Source organism: Mus musculus, chromosome X (assembly GCF_000001635.26).
Source record: "Mus musculus strain C57BL/6J chromosome X, GRCm38.p6 C57BL/6J".
NCBI classification, from domain to species: Eukaryota; Metazoa; Chordata; class Mammalia; order Rodentia; family Muridae; genus Mus; species Mus musculus.
In genome coordinates, this window is record NC_000086.7 from 142149961 (window position 1) to 142176823 (window position 26863).

The 26863-nt window shown below is 39.8% G+C and overlaps 1 protein-coding gene across 2 annotated transcripts in view; it reads right to left on the bottom strand.

The window, feature by feature from the left end:
* The window catches only part of Gucy2f (guanylate cyclase 2f), a 117991-nt gene that overhangs the window by 70675 nt on the left and 20453 nt on the right, over positions 1-26863 (bottom strand). For both annotated transcript variants that reach the window (XM_006528841.4, NM_001007576.2), the window contains 3 exons: positions 11617-11971; positions 10204-10288; positions 6428-6524 (listed from right to left, as the gene is read on the bottom strand). In XM_006528841.4, coding sequence (XP_006528904.1) covers positions 6428-6524; positions 10204-10288; positions 11617-11971 — 537 coding nt within the window. The remainder of the gene's footprint in view (positions 1-6427; positions 6525-10203; positions 10289-11616; positions 11972-26863) is intronic.

Genomic DNA, 26863 nt, shown 5'->3' on the forward strand with positions numbered 1-26863 from the left:
ACAATGGAGTACTACTCAGCTATTAAAAAGAATGAATTTATGAAATTCCTAGCCAAATGGATGGACCTGGAGGGCATCATCCTGAGTGAGGTAACACATACACAAAGGAACTCACACAATATGTACTCACTGATAAGTGGATATTAGCCCAAAACCTAGGATACCCAAGATATAAGATACAATTTCCTAAACACATGAAACTCAAGAAAAATGAAGACTGAAGTGTGGACACTATGCCCCTCCTTAGAAGTGGGAACAAAACACCCTGGGAAGGAGTTACAGAGACAAAGTTTGGAGCTGAGATGAAAGGATGGTCCATGTAGAGACTGCCATATCCAGGGATCCACCCCATAATCAGCATCCAAACGCTGACACCATTGCATACACTAGCAAGATTTTATCGAAAGGACCCAGATATAGCTGTCTCTTGTGAGACTATGCCGGGGCCTAGCAAACACAGAAGTGGATGCTCACAGTCAGCTAATGGATGGATCACAGGGCTCCCAATGGAGGAGCTAGAGAAAGTACCCAAGGAGCTAAAGGGATCTGCAACCCTATAGGCGGAACAACATAATGAACTAACCAGTATCCCGGAGCTCTTGACTCTAGCTGCATATGTATCAAAAGATGGCCTAGTCGGCCATCACTGGAAAGAGAGGCCCATTGGACAGGCAAACTTTATATGCCCCAGTACAGGGTAACGCCAGGGCCAAAAAGGGGGAGTGGGTGGGTAGGGGAGTGGGGGTGGGTGGGTATGGGGGACTTTTGGTATAGCATTGGAAAAGTAAATGAGCTAAATACCTAATAAAAAATGGAAAAAATAAATAAATAAATAAATAAAATAAAAATAAAAAATAAAAAAGATCCAGAAATGAACCCAAACACCTATGGTCACTTGATATTTGACAAGGGAGCTAAAACCATCCAGTGGAAAACAGACAGCATTTTCAACAAATGGTGCTGGCACGACTGGTGGTTATCATGTAGAAGAATGCAAATTGATCCATTCCTATCTCCTTGTACTAAGGTCAAATCTAAGTGGATTAAGGAACTCCACATAAAACCAGAGACATTGAAACTTATAGAGGAGAAAGTGGGGAAAAGCCTCGAAGATATGGGTACAGGGGAAAAGTTCCTGAATAGAACAACAATGGCTTGTGCTGTAAGATCGAGAATAGATAAATGGGACCTCATAAAGTTGCAAAGCTTCTGCAAGTCAAAAGACACCGTCAACAAGACAAAAAGACCACCAACAGATTGGGAAAGGATCTTTACCTATCCTAAATCAGATAGGGGACTAATATCCAATATATATAAAGAACTCAAAAAGATGGACTCCAGAAAAGCAAATAACCCCATTAAAAAATGGGGCTTAGAGCTGAACAAAGAATTCTCACCTCAGGAATACCGAATGGCAGAGAAGCACCTGAAAAAATGTTCAACATCCTTAATCATCAGGGAAATGCAAATCAAAACAACCCTGAGATTCTACCTCACACCAGTCAGAATGGCTAAGATCAAAAATTCAGGTGAGAGCAGATGCTGGCAAGGATGTGGAGAAAGAGGAACACTCCTCCATTTTTGGTGGTATTGCAAGCTTGTACAACCACTCTGGAAATCAGTCTGGTGGTTCCTCAGAAAATTGGACATAGTAATACTGGAGGATCCCGCAATACCTCTCCTGGGCATATATCCAGAAGATGTCCCAACTGGTAAGAAGGACACATGCTCCACTATGTTCATAGCAGCCTTATTTATAATAGCCAGAAGCTGGAAAGAACCCAGATGCCCCTCAACAGAGGAATGGATACAGAAAATGTGGTACATTTACACAATGGAGCTATTAAAAAATGAATTTATGAAATTCCTAGGCAAATGGATGGACCTGGAGGGCATCATCCTGAATGAGGTAATCCAATCACAAAGGAACTCACACAATATATACTCCCTGATAAGTGAATATTAGCCCAGAAACTTAGGATACCCAAGATATAAGATACAATTTGCTAAACGCATGAAACTGAAGAAGAATGAAGACCAAAGTGTGGACACTTTGCCCCTTCTTAGAATTGGGAACAAAACATCCATGGAAGGAGTTACAGAGACAAAGTTTGGAGCTGAGATAAAAGGATGGACCATCTAGGGACTGCCATCCGGGGATCCATCCCATAATCAGCTTCCAAACGCTGACACCTTTGCACACACTAGCAAGATTTTGCTGAAAGGACCCAGATATAGCTCTCTCTTGTGAGAATATGCCGGGGCCTAGCAAACACAGAAGTGGATGCTCACAGTCAGCTATTGGATGGATCACAGGGCCCCCAGTGGAGGAGCTAGAGAAAATACCCAAGGAACTAAAGGGATCTGCAACCCTATAGGTGGAACAACATTATGAACTACCCAGTACCCCCAGAGCTCGTGTCTCTAGCTGCATATGTATCAAAAGATGGCCTAGTCGGCCATCACTGGAAAGAGAGGCCCATTGGACTTGCAAACTTTATATGCCCCAGTACAGGGGAATGCCAGGGCCAAAAAGTGGGAGTGGGTGGGTAGAGAAGTGGGGGGGGGGTATGGGGGACTTTTGGGATAGCATTAGAAATGTAAATGAGGAAAATACTAATAAAAATATAAAAAAAAAGAATGCAAGGGCTTGGGCAAAGATGTTGATGTTCTAGATCCCTGTCCTCTTTCTTACCACATTATGCTTTTCATCAGAATTGCTTGCCAACAAGAATTAATCTTAAATAATTTCTGATGCTGTGATAACAGTGGTCTCTGATCAACTGGTTGCTTTAGTCTTCAGTTAAGTTCTTTTCAACACCAAGTCTGAAGAAAATGTTCTGAAATTTTAACAGCTCAAGACTAGGCAACATGAAGACCTGACTCCTCACATAACCCCTCCATCAACCTGGACTCCCTCACAGAGAGCAAGGCCAGGGAGCCATCTACTTCTCTTCTCTTCTTTATTTCCACATCTCAGCAAGAGCACGTAGCTGTATATTGAGACACAGCCCTCTCTGTAAAGGGCAAGGGAGAAAGTGCTAAAATCTGCCAAAATCCACATACACTTGGATTTCGGCTTCACTTCCTTCTAAAATCTTCCTTTTCTGGCTTGGCTTCTCCTGACCTGCCAATTTTTCTAGACTGTATTAATTCTGTATTCTCAAAGAGTTTACACTTTCAGATATTCCTTTTGGATGGAATTCTTGGCTTGGTTTCTTGACTGATTAAACACAGCCAGCTGCAAGTTTGTGACTGCACAGCAATTAAGCAAAATATATGCTTCCCCTATCTGTTCCACTCAGAATCTTTGAGAGAAGCCAAATGCCAAAAAGGGACAGAGAGCTATGTTGTTCTACTTGGGTAATGCCATTCTTTTCCACTTAGACCAAAACACTTAAACAAGCAAACAAGCATCAACATCCCCTAAAGGGCTATTGATATTTGATGTTTTTTCACTTTTATACTAAAGAGTTGTAATGGTGTTTTTATTCTCTTCAGATGAAAAGGTACGCATAAATGAAATAATCTATCATCATGAGCACCATCTTAAAGCCTAGGCTGTCTGACAGTAGCTCTAGTGTGCTCTTTGTGGCATTTTGCAAGTGCTGGCATAATTTTGCAACACGGGTGCAGTTTATATATTAGTAGACTTCACTAGGCCTACTCATTGAAAGTCTATGCATTGGAAAGGCCAATTTAGTCCAAAATTGAGTATAGTTACTGTTTTTGCTACTTTAGAGCCCAAAGTCCAGGCAGCTGTCAAGAATTAATAGGGGTGTTGAAAACAGGTTTGTATCTTATGATCAAGACTTTAGTACAATTATCTATATTTTCATGAGACTTTATCGGTGATCACATTTCTAGATAAAATATTTTTGACCACAGAACTGAATTATCTTATCTTGGTTTCAAGTTATAGAATGGGATTGCCTCAGAGCTTTGGTTTCAGTGTCTGCTTCAGTTGGGAAATTTCGTACAAAGAATACTGAGTGAAAACCCCAGAGAGACTCCCCACCACAACTGTTAGTCTCCTCTGATAGTTTCAAAAACAAAAATCAATTATTTAGTGTATTTCTGGGATGTGGGGGTAGAGCAGCAAAAATGATAGTTTTGTCTTTTATCAGTACATTTCTAGGAAGGTGATATCCACTTTACAAAATCATCTGAAGATTTAACCCAGATTATTATAAGTGAGAAATGAATTAAATAGCTCATCAGTTCATTTGCCTGACCACACAGGACATTACCACACAATTCCATTCCTCACATAGCCAACTAATTCCATGTAAGTTTCAGTGTCATTTTTGAGCAACTGACCAGTCTGCCGGAGATAGGGAAATAAGTCAAATCTGGTGTAATAAAGTAACAACAGTAAATGGCTCATGGAAACAATAGGATGCTTTTTGTATCTTCTTTCTACATCTTGCCACCTCTACAAAGTATGCAAAGATCAGTGTCATTGTAACCAAATAGGCTAGCATAAGGAAACACACCAGCTCCCTTCACAAAGCTGTCCCCCACATGCTTTCTTTTCTAAGCTTCTGTTTGTGCTGTTTCCTCTACCTAGAGCTTCCCTCAGGGCTGGGAAGACAGTAGCAAAACAGGATGAAAACTGTATCAAACCACAGAAAGCTGGTCTATTACTATTATTATTATTATCATGATTATCATCATCTTTATTATTATTATTATTATTATTATTAACCATTTATCAATAACCAATACCAAAAATTTTGGCAAATTCCAACTTTCAAAATATATATTGAAAGATAATATTTATACAGGTGTGTGGGATACAAATGATGCTAAGATACATACAGTGTGTATAGCTCAAATCAGGGTACTTAAGTTACCTATCATGTCCAACATTTATCATTTCTTCATGATATGAACATTCAAAACCCTCTATTCTAATTATTTTGGAGTATATGACACAACAGTGTCACCTTTCTATAATAAGTAGCAACACTGACAAACCAATTTTTTAAAAAGCTCATAAGTCCAGATTTTTTATTTGCAATTCCAAAGTTTACTACTAATTTCTCCTGGGAGGGTCAAAGAAAAGTGATTGATAAGTAGGCTATAATCTGTGACATAGACAAATTCTACCTTCCCTTCTTTTAAACTTAGCTTTGGATCTGGGTCTCTGAAAGGCTCCTTCTATTGATCTGACTTCTCTAAAGTCCTATTCTATTTCCGGTTCATTTGTACAAGTTGGCATGTATTGGTTTCCTTAAAAGATCTCATTGTCTTCAACTTGACTGTAATGCTCTAGGAGGTAAGGAATATGCATAATGTCACAAAATGCATCCCAGGGACAGTAGCAGATTTTTAGGAAGATCACCTATTATAACACAGATACAACCTGGACTTTCATGAAACTCAACCCTCTTTTACGAGTTGAACCATCTTCCTCCAAACTTTTATTAGTACATTTTATATTATAAGCACCATGTTGGGTGTTAGAGGCTAATATAAAGTTTAGATAAAAGGGGTTATATGAAGTCAAAGCTAAACTACTGCCCAGAGTGGACTGTATTCACTTTCAAAGCATGGTTCTAAGTCATCATTATCTAACCGAGATATATTGTGAACTATGCACGTAATTTGAATTAGCATTCATACATATATCAGGAGATTAACCTGAATAATTGATATATGTACATAATACATCCTGAATAAATAAGAGTAATTAATATTTTGATATTCTTAAATTATATATATATTTAAACATTTAGCTTTAAAAATGCATTTTTATTTTGTGAATTTGTCTGTGTATATGTGTGTGTGTACATGCCACATGCCTGTAGGTGCCTGAGGAGGCTCAAAGAGGGTGTTGGATCCACTGGAGCTAGAGTTATAGGTGAGCTGCTGGACTCCGGAGCTGGAGAAGAAATTATGCTCCTCTGCAAGAGCAAGGCAGCTTTTACCTGCTCAGCTATAGTTTTAGTCCCCTGTATTTTATGTTAATAAACTTCAGCCTCTTTTTTTTTCATTTTCTTTCTTTTTTCTTGTCACTTATGCAAGAAGTTGTAAATTACAGTCACCGGAGTGTTGTATAGAACACTGGAATTTATTCCTCCTGCCTAACTGTATTTTGGTACCATTTATCTAATATCTTACTATTTCCCAGTCTTCTACCCTCCCTACCTTCTGGTGACTGTTAGTCCATTTTCCTAATTCTGCATGTAAGCAGGATGATGTGAGATTGGCTCCCTGTATCTGGCAAGTGTTCTAAATACAGTATGTATTTTACTCTTATATTTTTGGTTGTTAGTCTAGCCTTTAATCTCTCTGGCTCATGTATTTTATTCTTAAAGCATATCATAATTGAAACTAATCAGTGGCATGCACTCAAGACTAACTTGTAGCTTCTACCTATGATATCAGGCAAGAAAGCCAGAGAGGAGGCTAGGCTACTTACCTTACTGCCAAAGTGGGGATTAATAAATGTCACATCTTCCAAAGTCAGTAGGATTCTGTTGGGTCCTTTAATCAACTGGATTTTATTTATACGTCGCCTGAAACAAAATATGAAATAAGATGGTCGGGGAGAGGGTGCTGATGCTTGTCTCTAATAGATATATATTATGAATATAATAGGCATACATTATGAATAAAATATATGCATCACATACATGGATCTTTACCATAACATTTACAGCAAAGAAATGCAACAATAAACCTGGTCATCACAACTTACAAAGACAAAAACACAAACATGAAAATATTATTAAAAAGGTATCCAAAAATGAAGCAAGGGTAATGTATAGGGATAGTATCTCAGACTAATAAAATGGTGATCTCACATCAGGCACACATTCCAAACTCCTCCAAATCATTTTAAGGAGCTCTGCATACTTCTTCCTCACAGTACACATCCTAATAAAATTAGAGCCAAAAGTCATTTGATCCTCAGTTTACGAACAAAAACACTTAATAGGAAACAAAGCAAACTAATGAAAATTGTGTGAGATTCCCTACCCTTAGGCAGAGCTGAACTGGAATCCTTAGTCCCTGGCTGTAGGCCTAGATTTTTGCCCATAAGACCACTTGTCTCACCAAGTTGCATGCATGCGTTGCCAAAGCAACAGGTTGAAAAGTGGAAAAAAAAAATCAGTCAGTTGTTTGCTTTGTCTACATGATCCCAATCAAGTGGGCTGACTGTTTTTTGGTTTTTTTTCCCCCGTTTTACTGAATTAGTCTGTTGTTTGAGCATTACACAGACACGGTTTAAACACGACTCTCTCCAAAATGTTCAATAATTTGTAGACGATTGTTTCTCTATTGATTTTATACAAATCAATAGAGATAGAGGAGTGTATGATGTTCACCTCACACAATCAGGTAAGCCTACCAGGCAACTTAGGCAACTTAAGATCAGGAAGGAATATCTCTCTCTCTCTCTCTCTCTCTCTCTCTCTCTCTCTCTCTCTCTCTCTCTTTCTCTCTCTCTCCTCTCCCCTCTCCCTTCCCTCCCTCCCTCCCTCCTTCTGTCTCTTTCTCCCTCTCTTTTTCTCCCTCCCTCTGTCTCTTTCTCTCCTCTCTCTCTCTTGCACCCTCTCCCTCTCCCCCCTCTCTTTCTTGGTCTGCTCAAAGGCTACACTCTGACTTTCTGTTTTCCATAATTCAATGCTGCAATGTGTTCACTGCAAGAGCCAGGGTGAAAGGAACAACCAGTGAATCACCATGCTTTCCCAAACTGGTCTAAGGTGCTGTCTATAATAACATCACTGTAGCTTTAAGTACCAGCAACCCAGTCAATTGTTCTCCGTGACTTCACTGGTTTGGAAACATACAATGCGTTTCTAATTGTCTGCCAACAAATATGTCCCTTATCACAGTGGGAGCTACTACCCAGCAGAGAAAATTAAAAGAGCCCTGGAGTGACTTCTTGGGTAGAGCACATGAATCTTTTGGCAAAGAAAAACATCACTCCCTAACTTATCAGTTTCATATGTGTAGAAAATTGTTTACACATTAAAGCAGGCACACCTGTGAAAATTTCTACTAGATTGTACTTCACAAGACAATCTAGTAGAAAGCAAATTGGACTCCCAGTTTGGGAGGGAGGGGTGCAATACTGACTCTGCCATTAATTAGCCAGGTGCAGGTGACCTTGGGTAAATCATTTAACCCCTTCCTGCCTCAGTGTCTCCTTGTCTAGCCAAATAACACTCCTTACAGTCCCTGCTGTAGAGAGTTGTTTTGAAAATCAAATGAGCTAATGTATGTGAAAGTGCTCTGAAAAGCCTGGAGCACTAGGGAAGTATCAGGGCTCATTATCATCATTATCATCATTAGTATCACAAAGCTCAGGAGAGCTTTACAGAAAGGCAGTGTAATCTGGTTGGAGGAGAAGGGAGAAAAGAGAAGTTCAAAGAATCCTTTGTTTTGGGGTAGTTAGGTTCTTTGCACATCTTTCTTTCTGGGGGGAAAAAAAACCTTAAACAATCAAAACACACAGAAAAAGGAACAGAGTGACTCTCCTACAAGTAATCAGCTATTACAGAAACTCATCAGCGGCTGGGCTCTTCTGATTGCAGCCGTGGTGGGCAGAGACGGAGGAAGGCAGCAAAGAGGGCGCATCTTTTCTGCTTTGTTAGCTGAGGAACCAAGGACCAAGTGACTCTGGGAAATGATGTGCCTCTCTCTCATCTCTTAGTTCTCTGTGACCACTTGAAGTACCAATTGTCTCAAACTCATTTTCCTCTCCAATCATTTTCCTCTCTAATCATGTCCCTCTCCAATCATGTCCCTCTTCAGTCTTTGCCCTTCAGCTCACAAGCTCCAAACAATCCCCCCACCTTTGTGGGTCTGCTTTTTCCTTCCCCCCCCCCTTCTCTTCCCAATGATTAATGGGTTGAACTCACTCAAAACCCAGAGTACCAATCCATTCTGTTTAAAAGACAAGCAAGAATTATAATTTGATTAAGAATATAAGCAGCTGACTGTGAGTTCATTTTTTACCTTGACATGAAATGGTTAAATACTGGGTAGCAAGAGCCTGTGACTCCTAAAATCCCCCGAGAGTGGGTATTATCTGCCATTTATTTTTGCTGATTATCTAAGGATGTTGAATGAATATTAAATTACTTGGCAGCATGTCACATTCAGACCAGTCTTGAAAACAGGTCATCAAATTAGTGGACCAACTGTTAAGGGGTTTGAGGGAGGAAGACAGACTTGATAACAACTATGATGTTGATGAATGAAGAGGGTAGTTTTTATCCAAGGAAGAACAGTAGAAATCCAGATTGTAATACACTGGACAAGAAGCATAGATGTCCAAATGAAGAGCCTGGGTTCTCAACAACTACCAGAAGTCTTTAAAGGGCTCAAGTTTATCCATTTATTGAATGGCTACTATAAATCACATACTAAGGTAAGTGCATTATTCACTTTTACTTATTTATTTTTAATTATACATATATGTGGGGGGGGGTACCTGCATGAGTGCAGTGTCTGCAGAAGCCAGAGGAAGGCATCAGATTCCCTGGAACTGGAATTCCAGGCAGTGGTGAGCTACCTGACATGGGTGCTGAGTGCCACTCAGGGCTCAATCTTAGCTACTAAGCTACTCTACACCTCCTAAAATATTTGTATGTATCCTATGCGTGCACATGGTAGGGAGAGGAGATGGGCTCACATGTGCCATAGCATGCATTTGTTGGCCAGAGGACAATTTGTGGAAGTCAATTCTCTTGTTTCACCACTGTAGGTCAAACTCAAATCTTTAGACTCAGTAGCAATTGCCTTTACACACCGAATGATCAAGCAGGGCCTGCTATTCTATACATATGACTTAGCACCACTATGCATAGAGCTTAGAGTCTAGCTAAAGCCTACCTGAAATATTCCAACTCCATCTGCTACCATACCATTTCATGGAGAATGTAGGGCATAGGTAAGCAATAATCAAAAGGCCTAAAATCCTAGTTCTCTTATCTCACCATCATATTGATGTACTCATAGGCAACATCACCACTGACAATACAGCTGTGGAAGTTTTTCTCAGCATCATGAAAACATTTCAATCTTAAAGGGGGCCAGTAGGGATGGTAAAACACTATGGGAAAGAAAACCAGTGGTTCATGTAATGAGGCAATTGTACTGAGCCATGACTTCCTGGAAATCAATATTAACAAGGCTGTTGTGGACTTCTATTTTGTGTATACAAAAAGAACAAAAAAAATGTACCTTATAAAGTAAGCAAATCCATTGATAGACAGCAAGGCTATAAGTAAAGCAAAGCAGACCATCATGGCCAAGGCAGGGTCAATACCTGCTCAAAGAGAGAGACAAGAAAAAGAACAGCATTAAAACAGAAAAAGCAGTAAATAAGGCACCCCACAGAGTGACTCCTCATGCTTTCTGGTGACTCGAAAATCAAGCCAGATGTACCTAGCCTAATTCTGTGTTGTTTTGTTTTGTTTCCTACAGCATCGTCTGTCTTGTTGACTTTATGGACAAGAAAGCAATTTCACTGTTCTGAAGCAAACCCACTCACCACTCTGACAATAATGAATCACATGAATTAAGGCTGATCAGGGTGTTTTCGTTGGAGGAAAAAGTCTACGAATGGAGAACTCTGAGTGCATCCATTTATGTAGGATAGCAATAACATTCTTGAAAATAAGTGTGGTAGCTTACCTGTGAAAGGTAAGTACTATGTTGTCTAAAATAAAAGCCCTTCTTAATCCACCTGCATCCACTGACCTCATGAATTACATAACGTTTGTCCTTCAAGGGTGAGGTAGAGCCAGCTTATGACAATTAGTGTTTTCAAAAGCATATAAGTTGCTCTCTATGAATCTAAATGTTTAAATAGATTACAAGTCTTTCAAGAGAAACTACTTGATTATTGAGTGAAGAGGCAGTTGGATGTGTCATGCTAAAGCCAAATCAGAGTCAATCCTTAGTTCAAATAGGTGGATATGTTTTTGGAAAGGTGTAGACAGACACTTTAGTCAGGATAATATGGGTTCTTCCATATTAAAGCTCTGGCTGTCAGAGATTTGATGAAGTTTCTCTCTTCCAAAATCTAGGAGGGGCCCACTAGCCAATCAAACTGCTGGACTGGTGAGGAACATTAAAATTACTAGCTGTGGTGCCTACCATCAAGAAGTATATTAGGAGAGTGAGGAGATGCGACCACTATGTGAGCAACAACTAAAAGGTGATTTTGTGCTAAGTTATAAGGCAGAGATGGTTAATAAAATGGTAGTTCAGTGAGGAGATGGTGTAAAGATCTTGTGTAAAGATCTTATGATAGGATCTGACCGATAAGAGTAGGATATGCAGGTGTTCTTTCTGGTAGGGGAAAGCAACCACAGGCCACAGGCAATTAAAGTTAAGGGAGGAAAATGTTTTCCCTTTACTAGAGTAATGTCTTTGAGAAAGACTGAGACCTCTTTCAGAACCAGTGATGAGTTAGCTTTTAATCCGCTTGTGGTTCTGATTATTTTGAAGTTAAGAAGATGTTTGTGCAACCTGAAATACAAATGCCTGCTCTTATGAGTGCTTCAATATTAAAATACACCTTGTCTTAAAGAAGCACCCCTATAGCCCACACTGAACTAAATTAATGACCAGCGACTTTCCATTACTTACCTCCTTGGCAGATCTTCCTTTCTGCAAACCAGCATTTTGCATCTGCACTAGTAGGTCTGCCGCCAGGGAAATGAATTGGGGTCCCTCTGAACCTTAGCAGTTCAGTTTCCATGTCCACAGTGTAGGTGCCACGAAGTTCCCATTCTTTCCCATTGGTGTCCAGGATTACATATTCAGAAATCCCATTTCCATTTGAGTCTGTCTTTATCAACTGGTTGAATCCATAGAACTGCATGTTTCTGGAATGCTGAACCAGGCTGGCAGCACTAGCCCGTCCATTTTTTTTCATAGCATTATTCATGGCTTGTGCGATAAAATAAATTGAATTGTAGATGGTTCCAAACAACGGTGAAACCTAGTTTTAAAAATTACAATTATCTCGAGCCCTACTCACCCTAGAGCGATTTTAGAGTATATTCCAACCTTCTCTTCATTATTATGTGCCACACGTCTGAATGGAGCAGAGCTCTGAAGACCCAGAGGGGGAAAATATTTCTGAGGACTTGCTTGGTTTCTCCCCTGAATTTTTCTGTTCCCCCCCCCAGGCCTTAACATCTTTAAATATATCAAATATGACAATTTTATGAGCAAACCAAGTCCTACACAGTATATGTTTATGCTACTCAACTAAAAATGTGATTTAGGACTTAAAAAGAGCACTAAAAACCAAGCATGAAACTAGACAAGGGGAGTTCCAGGAAAATTATTGGTGCACTGTTCATGATAAAATCACTTCCTTGTACTACTAGAGTGGTAGATATATATATGACAAGATTGCAAATAATTGGCCACCACAATCCATGCCTGTGTCTTCCTGTTTTTGTCCAAAATGCCTAGTCTATTAGACACATACTCCTCAGAGAAAATAGCCACTAGGATTCAGTTTTAAATGTATATTCACACACTAGACAACTTGAGTTTAAGTCAACAAATCCTACATCAAATTGTCTAGCTAAGTTGCAAAGTGCTGGGGAGAAACCACCATAAATCAATAGGTAGGCTACAGAAAATTGCATGAATACGCCTGCTACACAATTGTTCCAATGGCACTGATATTTATATACCATGCCTGATGTACCATTCATTGACCTTGTAAGTTATTTCTGGAATAACTTGTATTTTTTATTATAAAAGGTGAAGAGAAAGATCAAACAGCCGCCCTACTCTGCAGCCCCAGAAGTTTAGGATCATGTCATTTTTACCAAGTTTTGAGAAAAGCTGATTACTTACAAGTTTTATCCTAAGGTCGACAGAGCTAACCTCCTGTGACAAGCTTCATGTGTGAGAAAAAAAAAACACATTTACAATGAACTGAATTGTGTTTGTATTGGAAATGCAAGTCCATACTCAGAGAGGTGCAGTAGCTCACAGGAGAGTGCCATGCTTTGTGTACATAGAGTATGATGGGTCAACCATGACTTCATATTAGCATCACCAAGATATATCAAAACCAAACTCATAGTAACAAATTTAGATGCTAATTTGGGGATTATGAAAAGCCTCAGAGAGATTCTAATATATCTATGAATTGTAAAAGCAATAGAGTATTCTTAAGGAAAGAATAGGTGAGTCACACATTACCTTACATAAATGATAATACAGAATTATCCTAACCTTTTTTATATCATTTGATTAGGTATTTTTATAGGTGGAAAAGGGGGATCCAGAGAAGCTAGGTAATCTGACAAGCTTATTCATTCAAGCATAAAATCAGGACTCCATTACAGGGCTCCTATATCTTGGATTAGTCTTCCCGATTAGAAAAAAAACAAAAACAAAAACAAAAACAAAAAACATTGGCTACAGTCCCTCCTGGTTCTGATCTCCTCTAAAAGTTTCTGACTTTTGGCCAAGTAAAGAGACTAAAATTAGCAAGCAAACTTTTTTTTTTGGGGGGGAGCTATATATGGGTTCTTGTTTAGCTTTGTCTTCTCCCCATATTAGAGGGCCCCAAACTCAAGTCTTTACCCTCTCTCCTTTGATGACCACTCTAATTTTATGAATTGAAATAGCATATCTATCCCCATAACTCTCAGACTTAAGATTCCAGTTCAGACATCTCTCCTGTATTCCAGACTCAAATGGCCAATTGCTTATGTCAATAACATTACTTGAATATTATATTTTAACTACCCTGAATTGATCTCTACCCCAATTCCCCATTGCATACACAATAAATATGCCTCCTTTTTCTAAATAGTTAGTATATACTTCCATTTTTTAGACTACTGAGTCTCAGTCTCCTGAATTCTATTTTCAATGAACTCTCTCCACTACCCAACCAGAACACACACTCTTCAGAAACAGATTAGAAATATATCAAAACACCGTATCCACCTTTAATGAACGACTATACACGGAGGTCACTTAGGAAGTTTTCAATAATCCCTTGTCCTGATTTTTGTGGACAGTGCTTGCCTTTAGGATTCCTGCAAGAGCCCAACTACTTTCAGAGATATTGGTAGGTTATGAGAAAAGGTGAAGGAAAAGAAGGCAGAGTACAAAATCAATACTAGTAAAATAAAAACTGGTTTTTAAACACCCACAGGGCAGCCTGCCCCTGAAATCAGAAAAGAACACTAGTGTTCTGTTTTGAAAGGCACAGAGCCTTCTGGGAAAGAGACCACATCTATCTATCTATCTATGACAAAAAAAAGCATTGAAACCATTAAAAAACATGTCTGCCTCTGAGTTGCCACACTACACAGTGTTTTCTGTTGGCTAGTCTGTCCTGCCCTCTGTATTCTCAGGTAGCCCCCTGGTAGAACTGGCTGGACAGCAACTCCCTGTGATTACTGAAACTTGAAGTTTTTCTTCAGGATTTTCTCAACTCTTCCATATTTGACAGACAGACAGTCAGACACACACTCACACAGAGTGGGGCTGCTGTAAGTGCCCTCATAGCCACAAAGGTATAATGGAGAAGGGGCTTGACGTTAATAGAAAAGCTTAGCAGCAGCTAAGCTGCTGTTCAATTACAAAGAAGGAGCTGTCACCCGGGCCCACTATACATGGGAAAACTTGGGTCTATTTCACCCATTCATCTCCTTAGCAATGGAAATTTCCCCCTTCACATAAGTCCAAAGTCCAAAACATGCTCTGTTAGTATCAATCACACAACTTCTCTACTTGTATTTGTAGCAAATAATGAGAATTAGAAGTAAAAGATGAAATAAAGGATAACCCGAACATGCTCACTGGCCCTATCCTGGCTTCTCACTAAAACAGTTTTTTTAAAAAATTCAGTGATTTGAATGAGAATGCCCCCCCATAGGCTCAAATGCTAAATAGTTGTTCCTGAGTTGGTGGAAGTGTTTGGGAAGAATTAAGAGGCGTGGCCTTGTTGGAGTAGGTGTGGACTTGTTGGAGAAGATGGTTCACTGGGGTTGGGCTATCTATCTATCTATCTCTCCGTGTTGGGGATCAGATGTAAGCTACTCTTCTAGGACCATGCCCGCCTGCCTGCTGCCATGCTCCCTGCTATGATTGTCATAAACTGTAAGTGGGATTGAACATTTTCTTCAATAAGCTCCATTTATCATGGTGTTTTGTCACAGGGACAGAAAACTGACTAAGACAAGAAGCAAAACAGAATGGGCAGGAACACCTGCCAGACAGATGACTTTGTTGACCTCACAGTCCAGAAGAGAAAAACCATTAATGATTCATGCTATTGTTTTTGCCTACTGTGTAGATCTGAACCTGAATAATGGTAATTGAAATATGTCACTGGTTTTTATTTCATGACTTTAGATAACTCTATTCTAAGCTTATAAGCACCATTAAAAATAAGAATAAGGTCACAGTAAGAAGCAGGACTATCTGAATTTTTTCAGCAGTTTATGCTGGTTGGTTATAAAGTTGGTTGTCATCACTTGATCCTCAGAAGTGTACACTAAAACCTACTTCAAACAGTCATTATTTGAATAACAAAAATTGCAGCATCACTTTCAAACAAGCTAGGCACATGCAGAGACCTAAGAACTTTAAGTTAATTGAATTTCTGTTGTTAAAATTATACAATAATTCATAATCAGAATCCTTTGACTTGGTCAAAACCCAGAAGAAAAAAACAATATTTCATATGATAGTCATGAACACAATACTCTAATTTATATAGAGTAAGGTAGATAGAGCAGTGTGGTCACTGAAATTTGGTAAATCTTTCTTTACAGACTTTTAAAACATCTCCTGGGCTTCTTTCTGAAATGTCCAAGCTGCTGTCTGCCCTTCAGCTTAGCATCCCCTACACACACCCCTGGCCAAGAATCCATATTTAGGGTAATTAAAGACAGTAGTGGGGCTGGAGAGATGGCTCAGTGGTAAGAGCACTGACTGCTCTTCCAGAGGTCCTGAGTTCAATTCCCAGCAACCACATGGTGGCTCACATGTAATGGAATCCATTGCACTCTTCTGGTGTGTCTGAAGACAGCAACAGTGTACTCATATAAATTAAATAAGTAATTCTTTTGAAAGAAAGAAAGAAAGAAAGAAAGAAAGAAAGAAAGAAAGAAAGAAAGAAAGAAAGAAAGAAAGAAAGGAAGGAAGGAAGGAAGGAAGGAAGGAAGGAAGGAAGACAGGAAAGAAGGAGGGAAGGAAAGAAGGAGGGAAGGAAGGAAGGAAGGAAGGAAGGAAGGAAGGAGAGAGGACAGTAGCTATAGGAACTGTACTGGATAGTTTTGTGTCAACTTGACACAGCTGGATTTATCATAGAGAAAGGAGCTTCAGTTGAGGAAATGCCTCCATGAGATCCAACTGTAAGGCATTATCTCAATTAGTGGTCAATGGGGAAAGGCTCCTTGTGGGTGGGACCATCTCTGGGCTGGTGGTCTTGGTTCTATAAGAGAGCAGGCTGAGCAAGCCAGGGGAAGCAAGCCAATAAAGAACATCCCTCCATGACCTCTGCATCAGCTCCTGCTTTCTGACCTGCTTGAGTTCCAGTCCTCACTTCCTTGGTGATGAACAGCAATGTGGAAGTGTAAGATGAATAAACCCTTTCTTCCCCAATTTTCTTCTTGGTCATGATGTTTGTGCAGGAATAGAAACCTTGACTAAGACAAATTGGTACCAGCATAGTGGGGGTATTCCTGGGCCAACCTGGCCATGTTTTGGTGAGGACTGTGGAAGGACTTTGGAATTTTGGGTTTGAAGATCCATTCATTGTTAAGAGCTCTGTCAGATGTTGTGTAGGAGCTTGGAAGATAATGTTGAGAACAGTGCAGAAGATGGAGGTCTGGCTTGTGAAATTTCAGAGGGAAAATTAAAGACTCTTTTCAGGGCCATTGTTACTTTGTGAAGATTCTGTGGTTCTGGTTAGCTGGGGCTGAAGAATCAGCTGTGATTAACAAGATACCAGAACTACTAAAGCAAAAACTTGGCATTACTGGGACTATTGATGCTGGTTAGCTGGAGCTAAGAAATTAGCGGTGATTAAGAAGAGACCAGCATCGTTGAAGTGACATCTTCTGGGAAGTGTTTTCTGAAAGCACAAAGAGGCTCTATTCCAGAGATAGCCAAGGTGGTACTCCTGCTGCAGTGGGACTTGGTAATGTGTAAGAGTCACCCAGGTGGTACTGGTTTTGAAGGCATGAAGGGGTCACGCAGAGCAGCTGAGGCTCATCACTGTGAGAGGCCATGGAAGGCCATTGGTGAAGGTGCAGCCTCAGTTGCAATTGACGGTCCAGGACTGAAGGGGTCATGCAGTGTTTTGGAGAAGCCAGTACCATGAGATGACCACCAAGAGCAGCAGCAGTGAAGTACAGGCATCTGGAGCCTAGAGGTCGACGCGTGTGCTACAAAGGGCATGGCTGGAGAAGTGACCCAAGCCCTTGGAGGAGCCCAGAAGATCGTGAGTTGGATCCCAGACATTGGATGGTTGGAGATTTATTTTTGCTTTTGATTGTGACTGTGCCCTGGTATTTTCCCTCTTGAAGGAAGAAACTATTTTAGTGGAGCCCACAGTTAAGAGACTTTTAATTGTAAAAAGACTTTGGATTTTAAAAGAGATGGATATTTTAAAGAGATTGAAATTTTAAGAATATGTAAAGACTGTGGGATGTTTAAAGTTATTTAGACCTTCGGGATGAATAAGAATGTAAGGGTTGAGGCTTAGTAGTGATGTGTTTGTGTGTCACGTTGACAAGGGGTCAATTGTATTGGGTAGTTTTGTGTCAACTTGACACAGCTGGAGTTATCACAGAGAGAGGAGCTTCAGTTGAAGAAATGCCTCCATGAGATCCAACTGTAAGGCATTATCTCAATTAGTGGTCAATGGGGAAAGGCCCCTTGTGAGTGGGACCATTTCTGGGCTGATAGTCTTGGTTCTTTAAGAGAGCAGGCTGAACAAGCCAGGGGAAGCAAGCCAGTAAAGAACATCCCTCCATGGCCTCTGCATCAGCTCCTGCTTCCTGACCTGCTTGAGTTCCAGTCCTGACTTCCTTTGGTGATGAACAGCAGTATGGAAGTGTAAGTCGAATAAACCCTTTCCTCCCCAACTTGCTTCTTGGTCATGATGTTTGTACAGGAATAGAAACCCTGACTAAGACAGGAACATAAGGTTCCCACATTTAGAATCCTAAGAAACCTGGAGGATTTCTTTTGCTTAACCTTATAAAGCCACACTTAAGGAAAATATCCAATATGAGTGTTCTAGCAATGTGTGCTTGTAGGCAACAGAATATCATTTAAAACAAACATCTGAGTACAGTTTTAAGTAAAGGAAGAATTCAGGCATCAAAACCTAATTTCAGAAGTCTATTTTGTGCCAAGTATAAAGGTACATAGTAATAATTCTTGCTCAATCATCCTGAGACCAAATGAAAAGGTTTGTCAGTAGTTTCTCACCTCTACTTCCCCCTATTTTGATGTACTGATCTCTTTTCATGGCTCCTTGTAAAGTCTTAGTACCTCCTACATCCAAGGAAAAGAATCCAAGAAACATGTTCAGATCAAAATATCAGTCACTTAGTTCTGTTACTTCCCTTTAGTAAAGAATTAGCTTTGGATACTCACTATGTATAATAATGCACAGTGAGCCTAATGTGTGGTCCCATGATCAGGTTCTGGTAGCAGTCTTGGGTGGAATCCCAAGTCTATCACTTGTCTTGACCTTGAGAAAACTGCTTTGAGCTTTAATTTCCTTACTCATAAATATAAATATTAGTATGTAATTTGTGGGTTGACTTGAGGATTCAATGGGATCATTTATGCAAACTACTTAGTTCAGAGACAACACTGAATATACAATACCTGCTACTGTTTGCATTTATGAGGAGGAACTCCTGTCACTGGCAACATCATCCTGAAAATGTGGTGGCTTTGCTCCTTGTTCCAGTCTTTAAACTGTGACTAGTTATAGTCTCAATATCCACAAATGGTAAAACCATTCCTTTTTACTGGGACAGAAAACTATTTACATTTTGCTATCCATTACATCCCTTGCAGAGTTCCTGAGTCACAGTAATATTAACAATGGCTACTTTATTAATAATTATGACTAACATTTATTAAAGAGTATCTAGGTATCAGGCAAATTCATTAATGTCTTCCCTCAATTGATTCTCACAGTTCTGTAAGAGGGTACCAATATTATGCGCAATTTAAAATAAAGAGAAGATATAGAGTTTCAGCATACTAAAGGTAGCCTCTTTGCAGCTTAAACCCGATGTGCTATGTTTAAGCTTAATAAATACTTGTTGAATTAATTACAAAGCTGTGGCAAACAACAAAAAGGAATATCATGTGCACTTTTGTAACTTTTTTCCTACATTATCTGTCCATAGACTTCCTAATACAGGGAGAGAGGAAACGGGAGCATTAGTGTTTCATAATTAGTAATGTCAAAGACCCCTGCATACTTGAGCCAGACAACATGTAGGAGAGAAGGCTGCTATAGGAGCAGTAATGGATTTGGCAGCATGGAGGCCAATCTCACTTAGGAATCTTCAGAGAGAAGCATTGACAAGCAGCAAGCAGCGATGTTTCTTTCGAATACTAGAAAGGAGTGAGAGCATCGTTCAGCACTATGCTAGTAGGGCTGAAGCTGAGCATCAGTGAGACAAAAAGCTCTGTAAATATCCGAGGAAGGAACACATAGACATCTCCCTGTCCTGACACACACTGAGAACAGACAGACAGACTGTGCAAAAACAAAACCAAAGAAACAGAAACAACAACAACAAAACCCAGAACTCCATCACATTGGTTCATAGAAGCTCTAGAACAAAAATGGTGGAAACAAAGAAACTTGGACTTGAGACAGGGCTCAAAAAATAGTGATGAAGCTAAGGTATTCATGAGAATCTCAGTTTCTTTCACCCAAATTTGTGCCTAGATTCTGGCAGTTTTAGATTCCCAAGTCTCTTCTCTGAAGACTGTCTTGGACCCAAGGGTCAAATCTTAACATATATTAACCAAAAATAAACCAACAAAATAAAAGTGAACAACAGGTGGTTATCCAACTGCTCTCTGCAGAAGCCCACTAAACAACACACCTGCTTTCAGATTTGCTGTTTAGAGCTTCATTCTTAACTACAGGCAGCCATTCCCATTGCTGTATATCTAAGCAAAGCTTCTAACAGTAAATAGAATGATCAGAACAAAGAAACATTAAAAAAAAAAAAAAACGAGGAACTAAGGGAAAAATAGAAGCGAACTCCAAAGAAACTATGATGTTTTAAAAGAAATAACAGCTCTTTGTGTCCTTGAGTTCCATATCTACAACTTCAACCAAATGCCAATCACAAAAATTACAACATACATATACTTGCATGTGTACAGAATTATAAGCATATATCTGTATGTATATATACTGGAAAAGAATGTGTGTATATTTAAAGCTTTTCTTTTTTGTCATTTTCCATATAATATAGTATAAAACACGTATAGCACTTGTACAAGATATATCATAAATGATCTAAAGGTGACTCAAAGCATGTGCGAGGATGAGCAGAGGCTATATACAAATGCTATACCATTTTATGTAAAGAACTTGAGAAAGCATAAACTTTGATATCTGGAGGAGATTCTGAAACCAATGTTTCATAAATACTGAAGGACAAATGTAGTTTGTCCTTGATGAAACATAACACCACTAAAATAGAATGGACTCTTAGAAATTAAAAATGTTGTAACTATGCATTTTTTAAAAGAATTGGTAAAAGGCTCAGAGTGCGAAGTGGAACAATTCAGTAAGGTAAACTAAATCAAATGTTTAGGACATACAAGAGAACAATAAAACAATTAAAAGATTAGCCCAGCATATAGAGAAAGCAGATGAGATGTTTACACAAAAGATTCTTGCACCTCCATGTTTATTGCAGCATTATTTAGAATAGGCAGAATAGGAAAGCAACCCAGATGCATCATCTCAGCAGATGAACCGATAAAGAAGAGGAAGTATATAGAACACTCATCTGTTAGAGATAAAATTTTGTCATTTGCGGTGATATGGATGGCAATGGAGAATCTTATCTTAGGTAAGACAAGCCAGAAATACAAATACCATATGTTTTTACTCATTTAAGAAAAATGGTAAATCAACTTGTAAGCGTACAGAACAGAACAGGGGTCTCTAGAGAAAAGGAAGGGTAAAAGGGAAAGCGGACTGAAATAAAATAAGAGGTACTTTTAGGAACTAGGAACTGTATTCAGAGGAGAGAGGGTAGAAGTCTGGATAGATTCTGTGAGCACATCATGGACATGCATATAGAAATATTAATTTGAATTACATTAATTTTCAAAATATGTGGTAAGAATTATAATAAAATAGAACTAAAAGCTGATCATCTTATTTATTTGTTTATTTGTTCATCGTTATTTTGTGGTTTTGTTTGTTTCAGACAGGGTCTCATGTATCTCAGGCTGATCGCAAACTCCCTATGTAACCACAAATAACTAAACTTCTAATCCTCCTGCTTCTACTCTCTTGAGTGCTGAGATTAGTGGAATGCAGTGCTGTAGGTTAAACCCAGAGCTTTCTGTACACTGGATAAGGACTGTACCATCTGAACTACATTCCCTACTTCCTTATCATTTATCTAGCTAAAATATTCCAAAATCATTAATATAACAGATCAATCTAGACAATCTTAACTCCCTACTTGCCTTCCTAAAGATAACTATGACAAAATTATTGAAAATAGTATCAAATAAATAATAAAACAAACTCACCCAGGAAGAATGGGCTTCTAGACCAAAAGGGGCTACCAAAGCAATAGTATGAGATGTGTTAAAGACTCATACACCATTGTGGTTCATAGCATGAAAACCAAAGACAAGTAAAGCTGAAGAGTAGCACTGTGGTAGAATGGTAGCCTGGCAAGGGTAAGGTCCTAAATTCCATCCCAGTAAACCCCTATCCCAGCAAAACAAAAACAAACAACAACAACAAACAAATAAACTTCAAATGACTAAAAGAAATGACTTTTCACCAAGATTAATAATGGCAAAGATGGACTAAAGACTTTCTGGACACACAAGACTTTAAGTGTTTCCCCAACATGCCTTTTTCAGAGCTTACTACTGGAAGATGTGCACGAACAAATAAATGAGAAAACAAATCAAGAAAAATTAGAGTCACGAGAGTTATGAAATGTAGTGCATCCAGAACAGAGGAGTCAAAATGGACAGTCTTTTAAATGTCAAAATGGAGATTTCAGATGAAATAGTTGTGTGACAGTGTCAAAAAAAGCGTAGGCTTAGATTGGACTAGGAAAGCAAGGAGCTTCAAGAAAAACAAAGTTTAGAAGGGATTTTATGGGCTTTGCCATGTATAAAATTGTTTGAGAGGATTTTACAGTCTTATCAGAAAGCGTGGAATGACCGAGAAATGCAAATTAAAGTAAGTTTATTTTGTGTGCAAGGTAAATTTTGCTGGTATTGTAATGTATGCCCCACGTAAACTTTTGCTTTTTTCAATCATCACTGAATGATACTGAAATGGATACCATATTAAAAAATACAGCCTACACTGTGTGCTGAAACCAGAGCCTAGCAGAATCGTCATCAAAGAGACCAGAGAGGCTCCCTCCAGCAACTGATGGGAGCAGATGCAGAGTCCCACAGCCAAACATTAGGTGGAGCTCAGGGAGTCCTGCAGAGGAAGGGGAGGAAGGATTGTGGAGGAGCAGAGGGGTCAGGGACACCACAAGAACATGGTCCACAGAATCAACTAACCAGGACTCACAGGTTCTGGGCAGAGATTAGGGAGCTTTTAAAGGTCTGACCTAGGTCCCCCGTGTATGTATTACTGCTGAGTAGCTTGGTGTTCTTGTAGGAATCCTAACAGTGGGAGTGGGGGCTGTCTCTGATTCTTTTGCCTGTTTGTGGAGGCCTTTTCCTCTTACTGGGATGCCATGTCTTGCCTTTGATGCCATGGTATGTGCCTGTTCGTATTGTACCTTGTTGTGCTGTGGTTGGTTGATATCTCTAGGAGATCTACTCTTTTCTGAGGGGAGGGGGAGAAGGGTGGATCTGGGGGATAGGGAAAATGAAGGGGAAAGACTAGGGGATGGGGAGGAAACTGCTATCCTGATGTAATATATAAGAAATAATTTTTTAAAATGACAAAAAAAAAAAAAAACACTGATGGGTGCTGTAACCACTAATAGAACTAAGTAAATCAAGAGTCCACAGCCATCCTCCTTGGCCACAAGATAAATATAAGGTATGCCTGGAATTCATGAGACTGTCTTCAAAAAGGGAGAGGTGAAGAGTAAAACGTGCTTGTATTTAACTAAAAAAAAATGTGGAATCATATTAAGGATTGGAAAAAGGATAAGAGTGTAAAAAAGGCTAGCTGTCCTCCTCCATTCTAATAGGAATGCAAGGAGTGGCTCACACTGAGAAATTAAGATAGACCAATACCAGTATGGTAGAATAAAATGGGCATGAGAGACAGCTCCGAGGTTACAAGATCATACTGCTGTTTATGGCAACCTGAGTTTGGTTTCGAGCACACATGTCAGGTAGCCAGTAACTCCTGCCCAGAGGGCCCAACTCCCCCTTCAGAACTCTGTGAGCTCTATATTCACAGGTTCACACACACAAACACACAGACACAGACAAACAGATACACAGATATACACATAAAGACACACACACACACACACACAAACACACACACACAGAGAGAGAGAGAGAGGGGGGTATACAAGCATCAAGACCTAAGCCACGCAATAGTGAATACTTCTGAAAGGGAAGATGTGTGTGTCACATGTGTGCAGGAGCCCACAGAGGCTGAAAGAAGGTGTAATATTCCATGGAACCAGAGTTAAAGATAGTTGTGAGCTGCCAAGGAAAATGCTCTTATCTACTGAACCTTGGCTACAGACTCTGTATCCCTGCTTTTTAATCAATCACATTATTTTAAGTATGATTTATCTCTAATACATTTGCTAACCCAGAACTCACTTGGTCACTCATTTGTTTTCTCTCTCTAGTCTTAGAATGTAAGTCTCATTTGGGCAGGAATAGATGTTTAACATTGATTCTACAGACACAACAAAAGCTTCATCTGCAGTTTTTTCAATGGTTTTTCCATATCTAATTTCAAGCTACTACAATGATGTCACTAAACATTGAATTAGTAGCAGATGCAGCAATTTGGCTTTGGTGACTGGCTCAACCATAACACTGAGAGAAAGTTTTCCTGTCTTGTTCCATGTTTTCTCTCTCTGCACTTAATCACAGTGCTTAGCACATGGTGACTCGATAAACAGCAGTTTACCTGTTGATTGAAAGGGAATAAACACCAACAGCACAGAGCCCGACTGATACCTGCCCAAAGAGAACAATACAAAGAATCAATAAAGCCAAGAGCTGGTTCTTTGAGAAAGTCAACAAGATAAATAAATCCTTAGCCAAACGAACTAAAGGGCACAGAGACAGTATCCAAATTAACAAAATCAGAAGGAAAAGGAAAACAACAATAAAACCTGAGATAATTCAGAAAATGATCAGAAACTACTACAACAGCCTATACTCTACAAAACTGGAAAATCTAGATGAAATGGATGGTTCTCTAGACAGATACCACGTACCAAAGTTAAATCAAGATCAGTTGAACTATCTAAACAGTCCTATAACCACTAAGGAAATGGAAATAGTCATCAAAAACCTTCCAAACAAAAATGCCTACGGCCAGGAGAGCCGAAACAATTCTCAACAATAAAAGAACTTCTGGTAAAATCACCATCCCTGACCTCAATCTGTACTACATAGCAATAGTGATAAAAACTGCATGGTACTGGTACATAGACAGGCAGGAAGACCAATGGAACAGAATTGAAGACCAAGAAATAAACCCACACACCTATGGTCATTTGATATTTGACAAAGGAGCTAAAACCATCTCATGGAAAAAAGACAGCATTTTCAACAAATGGTGCTGGCTCAACTGGTGGTTATCATGGAGAAGAATGCAAATCGATCCATTCTTATTTCCTTGTACAAAGGTCAAATCCAAGTAGACCAAGGACCTCCACATAAAACCAGATACACTGAATCTAATAGAAGAGAAAATAGGGAAGAGCCTCAAACACATGGGCACTGGGGAAATTTTCCTGAACAGAACACCAATGGTTTATGCTCTAAGATCAAGAATCAACAAATGGGACCTCATGAAACTGAAAGGCTTCTATTAGAATTCTGTCTAAACTCCACCCCACAATTACCTGGCAACAGCCAAGTAGGCCTGACCCACTATATAAGGGGCTGCTTGCCCCCTCCTCTCTCTTTTGCTCTCTTACTCTTGCTTCCCTCTTGTTTTTCTCTTGTCCTCTTGGGTTTTTCCTTTACCCCACTGGTCAGAGTAACCATCCATGGTCCCAGGGGGACAGTTCTTGAGCTCAGGGCTACCCCTGTGCTGCCCTGAGTGAACATCTGAGTCACAGCATCAGATGATGTGTTTATAAAAAGATGAAGACATAGAGAATATGTTCTATGGAGGTTTGGTGAGGTGTGGGGGATGGAGTTGCCTCAGTGGGCCCATGCCAAGGCATCCCTTCCCCCTGAGGAACCAATATAGTATAGAATAGAGTTTATTCAGGGCATGGGGAGGGGAGTTAAGAGGGTAGTAAAGGCAGAGAGAGGCAGAGAGAGGGAGAGAGTAGAGAAGTAGAGGCCAGCCATGGCCACATGGAGAGGAGGGGGAAAGGAATGGGGAGTGGGGGAGCAAGAGGGAGAGGCAAGAGAGCAAGAGAGAGAAGCAAGAGAGAGGGGAGGGGGCAAGCAGCCCCTTTTATAGTGGGTCAGGCCTACCTGGCTATTGCCAGGTAACTGTGGGGTGGAGCTTAGACAGAATGCTAACAGTTTTTGTAAGGCAAAAGACACAACCAATAGGACAAATTGGCAACCTACAAATTGTGGAAAAATCTTCACTAACCCTACATCTGACCGAGGACTAATATCCAAAATATATAAACAACTCAAAAAGTTAATTTCCAAACAAATAACCCAATTTTAAAAATGGGGTATAGACCTAAACAGAGAATTCACAGCAGAAGAATCTCAAATGGCTAAGAACCATCTCATGGAAGGACACCAAGGCCTGGCACTATTACTGATGCTATGATGTGCTTATAGACAGGAGCCTGTCATGGCTGTCCTCTGAGAGTCCTTAACAGCAGCTGACTAAGACAGAAATAGATTCACAACCATTGGACTGAAGTCAGGGGCCCCTATAGTTGAATTAGGGGAAGGATTGACAAAGCTGAGGAGGAGGGTGACCCCATAGGAAGACCAGCAGTCTCAAGTAAACCAGACCCCAGAGAGCTCTCAGAGACTGAGAGCAGGAGCATACATTGGCCAGTCCCAGGCCCCAGGCACATATATAGCAGAGGTCTGCCTGGTCTGGCCTCAGTGGAAGAAGATATGCTTAATCCTGGAGAGACTTGAGGCCCCAGGGAAGGGGGAAGCCTGTTGGAGGGGGAGCACCCTCTTGGAGGCAAGAGGGAGGAGGGATGGGATAAGGAACTGTGGGAGGTGGGACTGAGGGGTGGGCAACAAATGGAATGTAAATAAATAAAATAATTTTTTAAAACATAAGCACAGAGATAGACCAACATTGAATGAATACAATGATTTAGTCTGAAAAAAAAAACTCACTTAAAATTCCCAAAGCCAAATAATGTCAAAGGCAAAAATTATTGAAAGATCTTCTTCCAGGAATCAGAACATCCCAAGAGAATTAGAAGCTGTATAAATTCATTGTTCTTTGTGACTAAAAAGGTTTCATTGTGCAACTATA